An 18,984-nucleotide genomic window follows, 5' to 3' on the forward strand; every position below is an offset into this window, starting at 1 on the left:
AGACAGACAGTCAGGCAGACATAAAATCGCATTGAGTCATGGCCTCAAAGGCCACGAGTCACCAGCCTGCAACAACGGAGAGCAGGCAAATTAAGACAGCTGATAGCTATGGCTACAAATTGTATTAATTGCAGCTCCAGCAGCAACCGCAATTTGTGGTAGAATGAAAAGCACCTTACTGCTGCCGTTGTTGCTGTTGCACACGTATATTGTTTCTTCGCTTAGTTGCACTGACAACCCTGACCAGTTGTTGCATTGCCCTTTGTGGAGGTCTAACCGCATCGAGGTCCGCAAATTGAAATTAACGTTGCGGTTTGTAGTCGTGTTCATACCCTGGAGTTTCAGTGCCAACAAATTATGTAATCGAGAAACTTAAATGGGAATAATTTTAGATATTTACTATATGTGAAAGGTGAACTAATAATTAAATTGCTTAATTTGTAGAACTTATTACAGGGTATTGGGCAGTTGAGATTAACCTGCTCTCCGCTCATATATTTTTCATATCCCACAACGAAACCAAACCGCAAGCATGCACAATGATAAAATTGCTAACGGAGAGTGCAGCTCCCGATGGATTTCATAATTTCATTTATTATGCGCAATTAAACAAATGAGCACAAAATGGAAAGCCATGTTTGTTCATAATGTGAATAGCAATGCAGACATGTTCAAATTATATCAATGGGTCATTGAACGTTAACAAAACAGGCGGCAAAACTCAATTTACGCACCCACAAGTATTATTAATTAAAAATACTACAAGCTGCAATCAAAAGTTATTATTACTTTTATTAAATTAATTGAAGACTTTAGAATGCACAACAATGAAACGGCAGAATATGAGCATTTGAAGTTATCTTCATATTGGAATCTACTAAAAGATCAATATTAACATTTCACACCCAATTAAATGATTTCTTATTATTTTTAAAACTTTTTTTTTATTCTTGAGCATTAAATTTGACATATTGTCTTTTTCAAAATATTAAATTGGTTACTTAAGTAACTAATAAAATATAATTATATTAGCCTCAAGAAAAAAAGTATTTTCCTACATTTTAAATTACGTATACGACAAGTTGAATGCTTTGCACATGTGCAACACAAAAATGTCTTTTCATGTTATGACTATATATAATATTAAACAAGAATATTATAAAGTCAAGCTTAAGGCTATTAAATAGAATAAATTAAGTATACGACAAGTTCTCACAATATTTTGATGGACGACAAAGTCTGATTAAAATTAATGTTTATCAAATGAATAACTGATATTATTTACTATATAATATGCGAGATTTTGTAAAAAATAAGTATAAAAACAAAATCAGCCTCTGCTATATTTTTAGATGTAGTACTTTATCAACATACTACATATAGCCATTGGTATATTGTTAGTATTTTTGCGGTATGTCAATTCAGTATATTTTAAAATTAATAACATAACATTCATAATATTTTAATATTTTACAATATGTTAATTTAGTATATTTTAAAATCAATACCGCACTATATGGTATATTTTTCGTATTTTTGCAGTATATTAATTTGTTATAATATAACATTTAAAATTTGCACTAATTTGCATTTTTAAGCATTTTTGCGGTATATTAATTTGGTATATTTTTGGCTGTTATTCAAAGAGGGGTAACGGGTATTTCAAAGTCGAGCACATTCGACTGTAGCTTTCTTACTTGATTTCTTCTATTTTAATAATAATTTTTAATTATTATTATTATTTTACTGCGCTGCACATTAAACAAAATCAACATTTTAATATTTGTTGCAAACATTTTCACACATTTCTAGCATTTTCCTCGCACTCAGCGCAATTACAAGCTATTGACCTATTTCAAGCGCAAGGCGAGTAAATTTGATTTGAGTATTATGAAATGAAATGAATTGGAAGGCGAGAAAAGTTTTGAGCTGCCGGACTTTGGTCAACTCTCGATGGGGAATTCGTCTAGACAGTGGCACTCGTAGCTGAAGTTTCGCTGAGTTTTGAGTTTAGCGTTTTTTTGTTGGCCAATGAACGTTGAACGTTGAACGGAAAGCATGTAAAGTGCAATATATGTAGTATAGAATATACAAAATGATTACAAAATGCTGTCAGCTTCCACTGTGTCCTCTTGCTCTGTTCTTTCTCTCCCCACTACGAAGCGCTATTGGGTGGTCGTAAATTATTATGATTATTGGCAAAGGAGTTAATGTGCAAAGAAGAAGACGACAAGAAGTGGGAGAAGAATGTAGACGGAAGAAGAGGCCAAGCAGCAATCGGTAACTTGTTAGCCGAGACGGAAGCAGGCAGGAAAAGGCCACAAACGAGAGGGAGAGAGGGGAGTTAACTGCTGTGCCCGTAAATAAAGGCCTGCGAAACGTGCAGCACGATCATGAACTTGGGCAGACCAATCTCAAAGAAGCAAGGAGGAACAAAAAGATCCAGGAGGATGTGCAACTGCAACTGCAACACAGGCTGTGGCAATTCGCGTAAAATTATAAATGACTCTCGGGTAGGCGTTGCCCAATATCGCAGTGAATACGAGGAGGCGTTGGAGGCATTCATTAGAGCCAGAGACAGAGACAGAGCCAGAGCGAGGGAGAGCGAGAGCGAGAGATGATCGGCATGGCAAATATTAATTCGTGACGAGGCTGCAGCTGAGCCAGAGGACGACCATGTGATATCTCTTAAAGAAACACACAAAAACAAAAAACCGAAAAAAAAACAACGACGTTCTTTTAATTTCTGGTGTTGTTGTTGTTGTCCGTTTTATTTGTGATTTGAATTGTGAACGCCGGGGCCGACTTCATTAGCGCCTGGCAAATTTAACACCTCGCAACGACGACGACGTGATGCGGCTATTGGATTACAGCAACGTGCATCGTGGTTGTCGTTGTTGCTGTTGTTGCTGTGTTGTAGTCGTGGACAGCGATCAGCGTTTGCAGTTACAGTCAACTGATAATGATCATCAACGCCATATTTAACGCCATTTAGGCAGGCAGGATGCCCCGAAAACTGCATTGCAAGCTCCTCTCAACTGCAGCCAACTTGTGACCGCTGGCTGTGAAGTGATATAGAAGGGGGTGCTGCGAGAGGGGGAGGGGAAAATCTGGTTGGCAGACAATGAAATGTAATGGCAATACGTGCATTTATTTATAACGGATTTTATTTAGCCATGCGGCTGCAACATGACAACAACAGTCAGGAAAAAAAAACTCTTCCACTCTCCACTGCAAGTCCAGTTTACCGCCAATGTGTGTGTGTGTGTGTGTGTATCTATGTGTGAGCTAAAGTTACTCTCGTTACTTGTTAGCATTTTTTGTGGGCGTCTTTTACTCGTATTCGTACTCGTACTTTATTATTTTAGCATTTGTGCTCGTCTCACTCTTCAGCTTTTTCTCCACCTCCACCTCTTCCTCCTTCTCTTTCTCCTCTGTACCTTCATCACCACTTTGGTCTCGGCCTCTTTGGGGCTTCATCTGGCTCGTCTTTACATTTATTTCGTACTAAACGGCAAACAGAAACGTGATGAACGCATTTTCTGCGGCTCCCCAGCACAAACTTATTTCTTTTTTCCACTATTTTTTCGTTGCAGTTTTCATTTTTTTCTTTTTAGTTTTGTGTTTTTGTTGTTTTGTGCTTTGCGCTTGCGGCTAAAGAGGAAATACTTTATGGGCATTGATAATTTGGGCCATAATGTGCAGTGAAATTGACTCGCTTAGCGTTGCTTAATTTATGTGACCGGCACGTCCAACAACAACAATAACAACAACATGAACAATAACAACATTGAGTTTACAGCAATAACAATTGCAACAAACAGCAAATTGCAATTGCCAAATAAAAATGCATTTCGTTTAAATTTTAATGTGGGAAACGAAAAAATTGCCTGATTTTTTGTTGATCATAAATACAAATTAAATACGTACTTTTATTAATGAATTTCCAATTTGCCAAGTTTATGATAACACTCAAATTGAGTTGTAAAATGTTTATTGATGTTCGTATTTATTTTGATATTTTTGTATTTTTATTTTATTTTATTTCTTATTTATTTTCCTTATTTGTTTTCAGTATTTAGTACTGTATTTCAGTATTTTATTTGACAATATTAGTATTATGTTTTTGTTTTTAGTATTTGTTATTCAGTATCTCAGTATTTCATTTCATTTTTTATTTTTGGTATATTGCTTTTTTTTTATTTATTTATCTATTTAGTTTTCAATATTTGTACTTAAGTATTTCAGTATTATGCTTTTGTTTTCAGTATTTGAATATCAGTCTTAGCATTTAATTTTATTTTTTGTTTTCAGCATTTCGTATTTTCATATTTTGTTCAGAATTTGTATTTCAATATTATTTCAAATTATTTCCCTTGTGTTATTTGTTTTCAGTATAATGGTATTTTAATATTTCTGTATTTGTACTTCAGTATTTTTTATATTTTTTGTTTTCAATATTTTGCATTTCCATATTGTGTTCTAAATTTTGTATTTCAGTATTTTTTATTGTTTTTAGTATATGTAAATTTAGTATTTTTGTTATTTTAGTTTTAATGGAATTGTTTAAAACATGGAAAGAGAGTTTTAGTTGAGCAGCAACGAGATATATTTATTTTATTAGTAACTTCCACTTGTCCGCAGTATGTCGCAGCAATTTGTCATTGTCATTTTGTGTGCAACGCGGCGCATGCGCTATTTCCATACAATTACCATAATTTCGCAGCCGCCTTTAACGATATTTAATGAACGCTTCGCAAAATCTTTGCAAACAAATTGCAAATTGCAGACCAGAAGCTGCGAACCTCTCCGACAGCTAAAGTCAGCGCCGTGTCCGCTAAAAAGCGATCTCCAGGCTCCAAGCTGATCAAGTCTACTATACAACACACTGAGCCTGCCAAACTGACTTGGCTAACCGCATAGCTTTGGCTAGCTGCCTGGCTTTATGGTTAATGATCGCCGCTGGCGATGACTTTGAGCCTACATCTAACGGCTGCCGCAAATGGCCAAAGATGACGCTGCAACTTTGCCCCGAATCTTGGCACTTTTCTGACATTTTCAATTGCAGCCACACAACAGCAGCAGCAACTTCAACTTCAACTACTCTTCTCCTCGTTTGGAGTCAAGTTTTGCATTGCGAAAACGGTGGCAAACTGCTAATTATTTCACTCACTCTGCAATTACAATTTTTATCACCACTTTTATTTTGTATTTTATTTTTTGGTGGCAAGCAAAAATGTTAAAAATGTTTTTAAATTAGATGCAGACAGGCTGCAAATTGTGTTTTAAGCAACTCTCAGCACAAATATGCTTGAAGTGGCACTTGAAATTAATTTTATACATGAATCTAGGACACAAACGCAAAATGTCTTTGTGCAAAATAAATCATGACTATGGCAATTTGTTTAGCACTAAATGTGGCAGTTAAATAAAACATAGTTTTATATTGTTAGCTCTTGATGTTTTTCTGATCACTTTCGACATTCGTACTATAATTTTTGGTATTTTAAGCGTTGCTTTGATTAATTGTAAATAATTATTCAAAATCAACAGTATGAAATTAATAATTTCAAAGTTTATTTAAAGCTCAAAGGAAGCTTTTATTAATTTTAATTTTAATTTGTTCTTACGTCAACTTATTCATCAAATAACAAGTTTATCATAACATATGTAATACAATTCAAAGGTTTACATTTTAAATTAACAAAAGCAAATACGTATGCAATTCTATCTATTTTTGATTGTTTAGTGGATCTAATATTTGATATATATGTATATATTTGGATCTAGATTTAAGATTAAATCTTCTTGGTTCAATTGTGACATCAAACAATCTTGATCTTAAGATATTATTCTTGATTTTAGCACGTTATCTAGAAAAGATCAATTTGCTTTCTAAATTATATTTAACTACTACATGAATATACCGCAAAAATACTAAAAATTTACCAGTGGTTATATTTGGTACATTAAGATAGTTCAAAATATACCAGTTTGTCAAAAGAAAGAAGCTAACTTATTTCATTATAAACAATTTATGTTGCTTTAAATCTAAATAGCGCTTTTCCCCTAATAAAGTTCCCTATACGAGTATTATTAGCTTACTCATACAATCTGTTATAATAAAAAAAGTACAATTAGTCTGAATGATTTTGCATATCTTTTTATACCCGCTACCCATAGGGTAGAAGGGTATTATAACTTTGTGCCGGCAGGAAATGTATGTAACAGGTAGAAGGAGGCATCTCCGACCCTATAAAGTATATATATTCTTGATCAGCATCAACAGCCGAGACGATCTAGCCCTGTCCGTCTGTGTGTCTGTCCGTCTGTCCGCATGAACACCTAGATCTCAGAGACTACGAGAGATAGAGCTATAATTTTTTTCGACAGCATTTGTTATGTTTGCACGCAGATCAAGTTTGTTTCAAATTTTTGCCACGCCCACTTCCGCCCCTGCAAATCGAAAAAATCGAATAACAAGCGTAATTTTAAAGCTAAAGTTGTGAATTTTGGTATATACAATAAATACTATAGTGTTTATAAAAATTTGGTTACGATCAGATAAAAATTGTGGAAGTTATTAAAGAAATACTTTTGTATGGGCAAAAGCGCCTACTTACGAAGGGTTTGAGTTGCTTTGGCCGACAATCTGGTACATTGTGCCGTCTATGGTATATTTTGAATGGTGTACTATATCGATATACCAAATATACCATTTGGTGTATTTTTAGTATTTTTGTAGTATAACCGGTATATTTTTAGTATTTTTGCAGTATATTCGGTATATTTTGAAAATGATATCGCAATATTTTGCCTTTATTAAAAATGGGTAGCGGGTATCTCACAGTCGAGCACACTCGACTGTAACTTTCTTACTTGTTTAAACACGTTCACATATCAAAATTCTCTTCTTATTTTTTCAATAAAGTGTTTCAATTTATAGGAGATTTTTAAAATATTACAGAAATTGAGCTGCATAATGAGTAAAGAATTATTATTAAATATTATTAGTTGAGCAATTATTTAGTAATCAATTGATGTGCTACTCATTTCTAAGATGCTTCGCATTGAAATGTGACTGTGATTGATTCGTGTTGCACTCACTTGGGTTTTGTTGTTTGCTCTATGCTTGCGGCCAGCTATTAAGCAGTGGCAAGCATGTGTCAACTAGTTTTAGTGCCATTGTTTTTCTTTTGGCGGCGCCCCATTGGCAGCCCAGGCTGAGTTACGACTGCTTTTTGTGAAGGCAAAAGAAAAACGTGCAGTTAGTTAAGACGAGCAACCAAAAAATAACAAAAAAAATAAAAAAAGGAGCACGAGTCAGCGAGTCACTTTCACCAAGCTAGTGTGTGCTACTGACTTGGCCACGATAACCCACACGAAGTTGGCAATTTATGGACAGTTGTGCGGCGGGTGGATCAGGCAACACACACACACACACATACAGAACGACAGGCAACAATGCTTTTTTGAGGTGGCACCTAGAAAGTGGCAAGAGTAACGCGATGCGATGCGATGCGATGCGATGCAACGTTGTTGTTGTTGTTGTTGTTGTTATTTCTGTTTATACCATAAACACTTCATCGACACTTGGCCAAGTGCGTCCACAATGGCCACAATGCGGCAATGCGGTACCCAGAGGCGAGTTCGACTCTGAGTTCGGGTTCGAGGCTCGTAAGTGTGTGTTTGTTATACATCAAACATGAGCTGCAAACAACGTTTACGAGGCAACATTGTAGCATTGCTGTGTGCTACACTTTCCTTGCGGAAGCAGCAACATCACAACACAGCAACATTTAATTGACTTGGCGTGTTAAGCGCTGCATACCAGCACATAACAGCAATCAGCCGACAAACCACTTGTGGGACGTGAATGTGGACGACGACGACGACGACGACGACATACTTGGGCCACTTAGTGGACAGAGGATCGAGTGCAGCAGCAACCACAGCATCAGCCGAAGCCACAGCAACAACGAGAGCGGCATTCAAACAATGCCAAGTAGCTTCATAGTTTATTGAGCCACGCTGATTGAGCGAGCATTGCGGACAGACAGATGCATAGCACACACAGTTCCTCTCATACTCATCTCAGTCAGTCAGCCATTCAGTCAGTTAGTCATTCATTCAGTCAGTCAGTCAGTCAGCCATTCAGAGACTGCCCATTAGCGCTGTCACTTGGCAAGGCGGCGCATATCATTTACCAGCAGCAGCGACATCAAAAAAGCAACGCGAAACAACAAACCGCAAACTGAATTCGTTGGAGACACGCCTTGCCATAAAGCTGATTACCATTGGACAGCAGGACAGCAGGATAGCAGGAGAGCAGGAGAGAAGCAAAGATGGTCAGACAGAGACAGAAACAGAGACAGACACATAGAGGTCAGCGTGTCCAAATTACCACGCTTGACTCTGACACTGATCGCGACTCCTCCTCTGACTTCTGTCGCCTGTCGCCTGTCGCTTGACTCTGACACTCGATTCTCCCTGTTTATACCCACTACCCACAGGGTAAAAGGGTATTTATGACTTTGTGCCTGCAGGAAATGTATGTAATAGGAACAAGGAAACATCTAAGTTACTTTGATTGGCAGTCTGTCATATGTTATACTATATTGTATATATTAAATTTAATAGTAAATAATCAAAATGCTAAATATAGCCTTTGGTATATTTTTAGTATATTTGTTGTATATAAATTTAGTATATATTAAAATTTATACAGCACCATAATACAATAATATACCAAATATAGACTTCGATATATTTCCAGTATTTTTTATGAATATTAATTTGGTATATTTTTAAATTTATATCACATCATAGTACTATATTAATATACCAATATATATTCATTGGTATATTTTTAGTATTTTGTGGTATTTATTGTGGTATTAATTAACCGCAAAAATACTACAAATATGACTATTCTTGGTATCAATTTTAAAATATACCAAAATAGTAGGTATATTTTATAATTGATACCAAGTATACTAAAATACTAAAAATATACCAACGACTATATTCTAAATGGGTAGCGGGTATCTCACAGTCGAGCACACTCCAATCTTGCTATCCTACTTGCTTTTTTCTGTGCTTCGCCTGGCATCGCTCACATTTCAACAAAAATTAGGCCTTGTAAACAGTAATGCGGCAGAATCAATTAGCGTAAGACTTGACTGCGTAACTGGGCAATCAAGCAACCAGCAGAGAAGCCAGAAGCAACCCAAGTTTGCCAAGCAAGCTGGTTTCCTCTCTCTCTCAAAAAATTGCATTGCATGCTAGTAGATCATCATTTTATGGTCAGCTGAGTGACAACAATTTGGTGTTGCATTCAAGGAATTAATAAAGGCAACATTTATTTCAAATAAATATTAAAATTGCTTAAGATTTTAACAATCTAACAAAAGCAACATGTTAAGCATTTATTTTTTTTTTGTTTTGACTGAAAATCAATTTAATATAATTAATATTTGTAAATGCAGAAGGCGTGAAATACTAAATTCGTATTTAAATATTTTTAAGTTCTAGTTCTAGTATGGAGAATTGGTTATTTATTTAAAGTAACATAAAGAAGAATTTTACAAAATTAGCAACATTAATCTGGATTCTTATTATTTCAATAGAAGACTTTCGAAGTACAAAAAATGTCACATGAAATGTTTTAGTTTGAACAAGTTGATATAAATTTATGTAATATTTGAATTTATTACTTTCATTGACGCTGAAGTTCAAAGGATTCCTAAAATTTAAAATTAGAATTATTAATAAAATATTTTTAAATTTCAGTAGAAAACATTGAATGTGGAAGAAGAAGCCATTAATTGTTTGATAGTTGTGATAAATTGAACTATCAAAGTTCTGAAAACTCAAATTGGCTTTCAAAAGTATTAAACCTTAAATAAATGGATTGTATTCAATTGAAGAATTGTATTTTGCATATAAAAAATCTATAATATATGAGTAAAATTTACAAATTCCAAATTCTAAATAAAAAGTTGTATAATACCGAATTTCTTTAAACGAAATTGTAATATTATACAACAACATAGGATGCGGTACATAAAATTATCATAAATTAAAGAAAATTTATTCAGATTATTATGTATATTCATTTCTTATTCAAGTGAATGTCTTACCACGCGCATGAGCAGCTAAATCTGAAACACTCGAAGTGCATTCGAAAGTCAACAGCAAAATTTTGGTGGCAAGACTTTTACAATTAAGACAGCAGTCAACACACATATTGTTTGGTTTAGAGTTCACGCTTACAAAGTAGTAACAAATGTTGTTAAATTAAAAGCAATCCGTGAAACAATTTGATTTGATTTAAGCGGCAAATGAAAGACTGCCAACGAAGCAGCAAACTCAATCTGAGCTCGCGCACACACACACACACACGCACACACACACATACAGAAGCAACCGCAGCATGCAACCCATTTGATGTGTGGCAAGTAGCAAAAAGAAAAGTGCGTGTAGCTGGTTTAATTAAATTTTAACGCAATATACTTGACTCGCAGTCATCGACTTTGCGAGGCAGCCAGCCAGCTAAGTTTTTCTTTTTTAGAGTGTGCACACCACACTTGGCATCAAAGTATCTGTTGGGTTGGGTGTTGCAGATTGGGGTTCTATGTTCTGTTCAGTGGGGGAGGGGAGGGGAGTTGAGAAGAGTTTCCAGTGAGATTCGTTGAGATTCGCGCCCCAGTGGCATGTTGCATACAGCACATAGTTTATGCTTGTTGTTGCAAAGGGTTTTTTTTTTTTGTCAAGAAATGAAAGCTTCGATGCTTGAAGGTTTAACGAACTCCGAGCCCCAGCGTTGCAGTTGCAGCTTCAGCTTCAGCTCAATTTTACAGCTCCAGGATCACAAACGTCAACATTTTTGCCTTTGACGTTTTGCACAAATTTTCGTCGTCGTCGTCCTGCTGCAAGTGTAATTTTTACTTTCACCCCAACAAAACTGAAGCAGCTTTTGCTCCTGTTTGTTGTCGCTGTTTTGTCGTTTCTCCTCGCTCGTGTTGTTGTTGTTGTTGTTGGTGTCGTTGTTGTTGTCGTTGTCCCATGTGAGCACAGTGCAACACTTGTCCTGATGATGACATTCATGCCCAAGAGCTACTCTTAATGGAGCACAGAGCGCACAGCAGCAGACAAACGGCAAAAAAAAAAATACGTATACAGCGAATGGATAACCATGGGGCAAGGGGGCGAAGTTGCCACAAAGAGCAGCAGTAGAAATGGGTGGAGCTGCCTTGATTGCTTGACGCGTCTAACGGGGCAACTTTTATGCTATGCTATTGACTATGATCAATGCAATTCGATTGTCCAGCGCAGCAGCATCAATAATACAAGTCGAGAACACTTCCCTTCCCTTCCCCCCCGCCCACCAAAAACAAGTCACAGTGCATTGCACCCGTCAAAATGGAAAGAAAAGAAAAGTTAGGGGACGCCTCTTCTCTGGTCTTGGGCTTAAGAAATTATGCGCAAAGTAAAAGGCGCTTAAGTGCATAAAATGAAGAAGAAGAAGATGTTGCTGCTATTTGCTGTTGTTGTTGCAGTGACTGATGCTGATGTTGATGATGTTGCAGGTGACCCCAGTCAAGAAGTCCTCGCGAGAGGAGCCTTCAAAGCCGCTGTTGCTGTCAAGGAAGCAAATGTGCCTGCTGTGCCATTGTTGTTGCGTTTGTTTCTTTTTCTGTTTATTGTTGTTGTTTAAGGGAAAGCTCAAAAACAATAGAAAGCACACGCAATTATGCATGTGTGTGTGTGTGTGTGTGGGTGTAGTTTGCTTTTTAAATAATTACGAAACATGGCGGGGACGTCAAGTCAACTCGAGTACTCAACTGCTGCTGCTTCTTCTTCTTCTTCTTGGTCTTCTTGGTCAAAATGCCAGGCGATGACGCATTTACAATTAACATGGACCCTCAAGTTCGAGGTGCTTTGACCCTGTGCCACATCTCGTCCCTTTTGCCACTTTTGCAATATTAACTCTCCCACTCTCCCACTCTCCTGCTCTTTCTCTCTCACACACTTTGGCAACTGCATTCACAAGTTTGCTCAAGCACAATTTAGTCGATTGCTGAAACTTTTCACTTGTTAACTACAACACTTGAACTCTTCACTCGTTTTGTTGTGAGTTTTATAGTACTTTAAATTTGCAGCATGAATTGAGGTTGAAAACCTTTAGCCGATTTGTTGTTACCCACTTTAATAGTTTGCAAAATGGCGGAAATGTAAACAGACAACATTACAAGCGAATTGAGAAAGTGATACACAACTTTTAATCTATTTTAAATATTTCTAATAGCTTAAATTACATTAATGCCAAATTTATCGCTAAATATGGAACATTTTCAAAATAATAAAATGATCACATATATAATTATCAAACAGTTACTTAAAGAACAATAACTTGAGCTTGAGGTTCTTCAAAATATCCACGTTATTTATGGGCAACATAATATTACGTATACGCAATGTTTACAATTATGAATAGAGAGCCTAAAAAAATAAAATTAGCTGGGACTGGTGCTGTAGTGAATAATTATTCCAATTTAATACAACAAATAATAAAAAAGAAAACATCTTGGGCTCGTCCGGGATTTGAACCCGGGACCTCCCGCACCCTAAGCGGAAATCATACCCCTAGACCAACGAGCCAGTTGTTCAATCAGCGGCAAAAAAGCCAACAAAAGCGAACGGATGAAGCTAGCTTAAGTTCCATTCCATTTCAATTTGCATATCAGCTTTTATTGTCTGAATTTTAAGCACTTTCAAAAATCAAACTCACAGACATTCATCAATAAAATCAATGTTTATAGAGCTGGTAATAAATCTAGATATATCGGAAATGCTTTCTTCTGTTGCAGACATTCGAATAATAGTAATGGTATCATAGACTTTCACTTGTTATTACAATAGCACAACGAAAAGTAAAACCAACTACGAAAAAATAGGTTCCTAACAAAATTATTTGCAAATATGTACTTGAAGTTTGGTGGTTGTTAGTTAAAATGCGCAATTAATTACAATTAATTACTTAATATGCTAGGTCTTTTATTTCATTGTTGGTATTAACCTAAGCTTAGCATTTTTAGCCATCTCAGCTTTAAAAATGTTGTCTGTAAAAAAAAAAAATAAAAAAAAAGTAACTTTACTTGGGCTCGTCCGGGATTTGAACCCGGGACCTCCCGCACCCTAAGCGGAAATCATACCCCTAGACCAACGAGCCAGTTGTTCAATGGCTGCCAAGTTAAGCAATATGAAACGCCAGATGGCGCCAGCCGCTCTTTCAATCGTTTCAATCTAAATATAGACACAAGCAAGCGATAGCAACAACAACTAGTTGAAGTGAAAGCTGCTGATGAGACAGAAGACAGAAGACCGAAGACTGAAAAATGCGCTCGCTTCGAGTTGATAAATTGGCTTGGCCAATAAACGTAAAATGTATTGGCCAGCAAAATAAACCGAAACACTCGAGTTACATGTGTTGGGCAAATCAATTGCAATCGTGGCCAACTGGCAAACGCGGCACCTTCAGCATATTGAACTACAACTCGCGTACTATGGGATCAAAGCTATAGTATTCAACCTCGTTTGATGAATCGTCCGAGTCGTCATCATCATCATCATCATCATCAGCGTCCTCGTTCAGTTGTGGTTGCTGCTTCCCATGCAGCTGTTGCATCTCCAGCTCCATCTCCTTCTCCTTCTCCATATCAATATTGAACTGTGAACTCGACTCAACATCTGCGGCCCTCACTTGCTCCAATTCGATGGCCTCGATTTCGATGCCTTCTGCCCCGGAACGTTTACGTTGTCCGAATAACTCCAAGAAGACCGATTTTGTGCGATGCAGCAATCGTATTAAATAGTCAGATAGTGTCGACATTTTCTTGACTTTTTACTTAACTTTTACCTAGCTGGCAAAGAAGGATTTCTTAGAGTACTTTTACTTTGGCACGCACACACTTACCGCAAAAGCAAAAACAAGCTGCTCAAGGATTACGATTGAAAGTTTCAACACACACAGAGTCAAGATAGTCGATATTAAATTAATGGCATGGCGCATACACGTAATCCAAAGCCAACTGAGAAAAGTGAAAGCATTTGAAAGCATCTTATATGGAGCTGCCAAACACTCTCTAACTCTTCTGCACTCTCTCTCTCTCTCTCTCTCTTTGCTTTTTCTTTATCTATATTCGAGAACCTTTCATAAGTATGCAATAAAATATAAAAGGAACTTACTTCTGTACACAGACACATAGTAACAGCAAAGCAAAGAGACACTGAGAGAGAGAGAGATAGAGAGAGAGAGAGAGAGAGAGAACGAGTGAGTGGCTCAATGGCGGTTTAAAAGTGCCTGCAGGGGAATCGCAAACGGAGATTGGAGTGGACAAGTTGGGTGTGTGGGTGAGTGGGTGCTATGCACACAACGCCATCAAGTTGCAGTAAAGAAGCAGTTTATCAGGCACCCGAAGAAGAAGATAGCGCACGTCTATCGCAGCTGAGGAATCTAACCAGACGTATACATAATATGTGCACACAATCAACTACAGTAAAGCTTCTTTACATTGAAATCGCTCTAAAATAACATTAACATTAAATATAAAAATGAGAGAATTTTTTAAGTAAAGCACTTGAAACATATTCAAATTACGCTGATAATAAAAAACCGAAAAATTTTAGATATAGAAGAAAAGCAGGGAAGAAATATGGTTGTAAAAATATATAATAGTGTTTTTTTTATAATGTTGCGCCTCATTAAAAATAATTCAGAAGTGAAACAAATTTTAAAATGAAAATTATGCATATATAATCTCAATAATTTATGCATAAAGTATATATTTTGTTATGCACGAAACTGTTTAGATATTGTTGCATCGAGTTCATTGTACAGAAGCTTGATTGTAGCTGGCGCATTCAAGTTAGATGTCAGAACGCGACCAACTGGCGCTGTAACAAATCATTGCTGAAAATGTTATGCAGGGAAGCAGCTGGCTAAAATGACGAGCAACGAGACACGAACTAGGAGTTGCAACAGCAGCAGCAACAGTGGCAGGCGCAAGGGGCAGAGTGTAGAGTGTAGAGCAACGTGCTTGTTGTTGTAGCTGCCTCATTGTTGTCGCCCCATTGCTGTTGCACTTGTTGACAATGCATCACGCATTGTAGGGAAATGATGATAGCACTAAACAGCTTGACGAGCAGATGCGATAATGCCAGTGTAAGTCAATGTACCCTACACAAAAAACACAACAAAATAACACACGACAAAAAGAAAATGCGCAAAAAAACACTGAAGATGAGAGTTGAAACAAGATAGAATAGAAATGAAAGTGAGTGACAACAGGGAGGAAGCTTTAAAATGTTGCATGAACTTCCCTTAGAATATGTCGCATGTACATCATAAGAATTCTTATGACTCAAACTGATTCTACTATGTTTATTGGGGATGCTACTAATAGATCTATTCAGATATATATATATAATTACAAAAGAAAAATAATAGAGAATATATTTGTAATTACTCACATTTTAAATAACTTCACTAGTTATATTATATTCACTTATAATCACAAGAAAAAAAAATGAAACAAAAAACACAGAATTGCAATTTTATAAGACTGACTCTTATATTACAAACATAACTCACGATTACACTTATATTCACCACACCGAGATTTGTATAAGACTGACACTTCTGTTGATATTATATTTCACTTATGTGGAGGCGTGTAAAGCAGAAATGGAATTCGAAGAAGAATGCGCGCCAATTGTATGTGACTCACAGCAGCAACCGAGTGTAAGAGCGGGACAAAAAGACGCGCCAAATTTTGGCATTTTCACAGAAAAAAAAGAAAAAAAAAATTTGCACTTTAACAATAGCACACACATAAGAGAATTACAATATGTAATTTGCAGACAAAACAAAGATGATTTAGCTAATGTAGAATGAGAATTCAATGATCTTCTCTTAATTATTAATTTTTAAGCCGTCGTCGCGAATTTGAATGCAATTGCTGTGCTGGTCAAATGCACTCTGCGCTCCTCTGACGCGTACTGATTGATATTCGTGGTACAATAATATTCTTCCTTACGCTTAAAGCGGCAAGGAGCTTTTGGGGACATAAGTATATAGGTGTGTGCGTATGAAAGATGAAAGCAATGTGTCGAGGACTAAAGCAAAGTTTGCAGGTGCAAGCGAGTGCGCTATAGAAGATTGTCAAAGCAAACGTTCGCCGATCGTGTCTATCACACACGTGTACTCACATACATACATATAAGAAATATTTCTAAGTATGTGCGTCTGCGTATATGTATGTTTGTTTAGTAGTAGTTGCAACTTTAATTGTTGCAATTTTAATTGCAATTTCTGCTAACACTATTTTTGTTGCTTTAATTTTTCGAATGGTTCTTAAACAGCTGCTAACAATTGCGCTCTTGGTATTGTTTTTACCCTTGGCATTACTTTTGGCACTTATTTAATTTTCCAATGTCTTTTGAAGAGTAACTTTAATTTCCTGCTGGTATTTCAACTGCCTATAAAAGTGCCTGTGATAGAAACGATCGGCAAACGTTTGCTTGGACAATTGTCTGTCGCCCACTCGCTTTCTCTTGCACACTGGACATTGCTGCCATAATTGTCCAATTTGGCGTAAGAGCTACAATTTCCTACGTACGCACATTCATACGAACATACATATGTGCATATATCCCAAAAGCTCCTTGCAGCTTTAGGTGTGAGGAAATATTTTATTGTACCACGAATATCAATCAGTACGCGGCAAACTAGCGAAGAGTGTATTTGACCTGCGCAGCTTGTGTTTAAAAACTCGCGACGAGAGTTTGGTTTTTATTTAAATATCGATAAATGTGTTAAAACATCAATACTTAGCATGTTGCTTTGTTATTAGTTTCATTTTAAGTGTTCGATTATACAAGTGTTAATGTTAAAGTGAATTTTTTTATTTTTTTTCTGTGAAAGTGAAAAAATTGGCGGGTGGTTTCTTTTCGTCTCGCTTTTACTCACGGCTACGCTGCATATAAGTTATTGTGTTGATGTTAGTGAGCTGCATATAGTATGCGTGCATTCTAATTCTAATTCTTCTTTGTAGCTCTTGCGTATAAGTGAAATGTAAATAGAAGAGTCAGTCATCTACATTCGTGTGTGTGTGTTTTTTTTAAGGTTTTTTTTTTTGTGAATATAAGATTATGTCTTATAAATTTGTATAAGTGTGTGTGTTTGTTTTCTTTATTTATTTTTGGTGATAATAATTTAGAAAGTCAAAGTGCATCTTAATTATTATAACTTCAGGAAGAGCATTATTTAAGAGTGAGTAATTACAAATAAATGTACATATTTATATTCACATTTAAATATGTTTTTTGTTCTATGTACAATACATCCGGGACTTAATTTGTTCTTCTGCCAAAAAGCACTATTGAACTCACTTAAAAATTTCTTACACAAATTATTTGAGTAATTATTTTTTAGCGCATCTTTTAAAGCATTCAATTATTTGAACAGTTGCAGCTGCTTTAACTCCCACTATGAATAGTGCTAACTTCAGCCACTAATATAGTTGCTGCTGCTCTTTATGCTGTCGGCAATTTGCCATCGCCAATTGGCCGTTAAGCTCGCGTTCCCATTTTCATTTTCATTGTGCCCCTCATGTTGTCGCTACTTCGTGTTACGTTGTCGTCGTCGTCGTAGTTGTTTGACAATTGTGCGCATTTCATTTAATTCGTAAATTAACAAGCGATTCCATCAGAACAGACCACACACAGTGGCAAGTTCTCCCCTTTTTGTTGTGTGTTGTTGTAGTATGCAACTTAAAAGGAACAACATAGAGTGAGAATGTCATGTGACATCTTGCGCGATCCTTTCACGTTTTATGTGCGATCATTTCGCGATTCTTGCGCGATTCTTCCAGGAGAGTCTTCTTCAACTTTAAGAGGAGAGACTTCCTTGACTCTTTCAGGAGAGTCTTCCTCAACTTTAAGAGGAGAGTCTTCCTTGACTCTTTCAGGAGAGTCTTCCTCAACTCTTTCAGGAGAGTCTTCCTCGACTCTTCCATGAGAGTCTTCCTCAACTCTTCCAGGAGAGGCTTCGTCAACTCTTAAAGGAGAGTCTTCCTCAACTTTTAGAGGAGAGTCTTCCTCAACTCTTTCAGGAGAGTCTTCCTCAACTCTTCCAGGAGAGTCTTCCTCAACTTTAAGAGGAGAGTCTTCCTTGACTATTTCAGAAGAGTCTTCCTCAACTCTTCCAGGAGAATCTTCCTCAACTCTTTCAGGAGAGTCTTCCTCGACTCTTCCACGAGAGTGTTCCTCAACTCTTCCAGAAAAGATTTCCTTGATTCTTCCAGGAGAGTCTTCCTGAACTTTAAAAGGAGAATCTTCCTCAACTCTTCCAGGAGAGTCTTCCTCAACTCTTTCAGGAGAGTCTTCCTCAACTCTTCCAGGAGAATCTTCCTCAACTCTTCCAGGAGAGGCTTCGTCAACTCTTCCAGCAGAGATTTCCTCGACTCATCCAGAAGAATCTTCCTCGAGAATTTCAATGAAGAAAATTGAATATAGTGCAGTTCTACTTCATGCGACTTATTTCACTGTTAGCATAGTTGATGCTACTTGAAATGAGGTTTAAATTTGTAATTTGTTGCAGCTGAGCACACCCGATGGCAATCAGGCAAATTAACAGGGTAAATGCGCGTGTGTTCTGGCTATAAATGAAAATTCAAATGTAAAAATCCCAAGTGGTTGACTGGCTGCGAAGTGTGGAGCTGTGTGTGAGCTGTGTTTGCAATGTTTGCTGCTGCTGTGAGAGTGTGTAAGTGCATATTTCAATCGAAGCATGAGAGGAGCAGCATTCGAGGGTTGCCTTTGGCATTGCCGCCACAGCAGCAGCAACAGCAAAAGCAGCAGCAGCACCAGCTGTGTTAAGTGTGTGGTGCATCCTAGAGATGCATGACCATAAATATCACG

The 18,984-nt window shown here is 36.8% G+C and overlaps 2 protein-coding genes and 2 non-coding genes across 5 annotated transcripts in view; 1 reads left to right on the plus strand and 3 right to left on the minus strand.

Moving 5' to 3' along the window:
• Positions 1–18,984, plus strand: part of LOC117578104 (uncharacterized) — a 156,242-nt gene that overhangs the window by 23,440 nt on the left and 113,818 nt on the right. The window lies entirely within an intron of this gene.
• Trnap-agg (transfer RNA proline (anticodon AGG)) lies at positions 12,592–12,663 on the minus strand. The gene has a single exon. It is a non-coding gene; the product is annotated as a tRNA-Pro (tRNA).
• Trnap-agg (transfer RNA proline (anticodon AGG)) lies at positions 13,163–13,234 on the minus strand. The gene has a single exon. It is a non-coding gene; the product is annotated as a tRNA-Pro (tRNA).
• LOC127566401 (GTPase Obg-like) lies at positions 13,419–14,083 on the minus strand. Of its 2 annotated transcripts, none has more exons than XM_052008729.1 (2): positions 13,979–14,083; positions 13,419–13,921 (listed from the first exon to the last, which is right to left on the minus strand). In XM_052008729.1, exon 2 carries the CDS (start codon positions 13,892–13,894, stop codon positions 13,553–13,555), a length of 342 nt encoding a protein of 113 aa, XP_051864689.1. In that variant the 5' UTR covers positions 13,895–13,921; positions 13,979–14,083; the 3' UTR covers positions 13,419–13,552. The 2 variants fall into 2 exon arrangements, with proteins under 2 accessions (XP_051864689.1, XP_051864690.1); XM_052008730.1 differs by having other exon boundaries at positions 13,419–13,925.

The sequence above is a fragment of the Drosophila albomicans genome, chromosome X (genome assembly GCF_009650485.2).
Source record: "Drosophila albomicans strain 15112-1751.03 chromosome X, ASM965048v2, whole genome shotgun sequence".
NCBI classification, from domain to species: domain Eukaryota; kingdom Metazoa; phylum Arthropoda; class Insecta; order Diptera; family Drosophilidae; genus Drosophila; species Drosophila albomicans.

Excerpts from the sequence above, each read along its gene's own strand:
- LOC127566401 (XM_052008729.1), bottom strand. The coding sequence starts at position 13,894 with ATGTCGACACTATCTGACTATTTAATACGATTGCTGCATCGCACAAAA.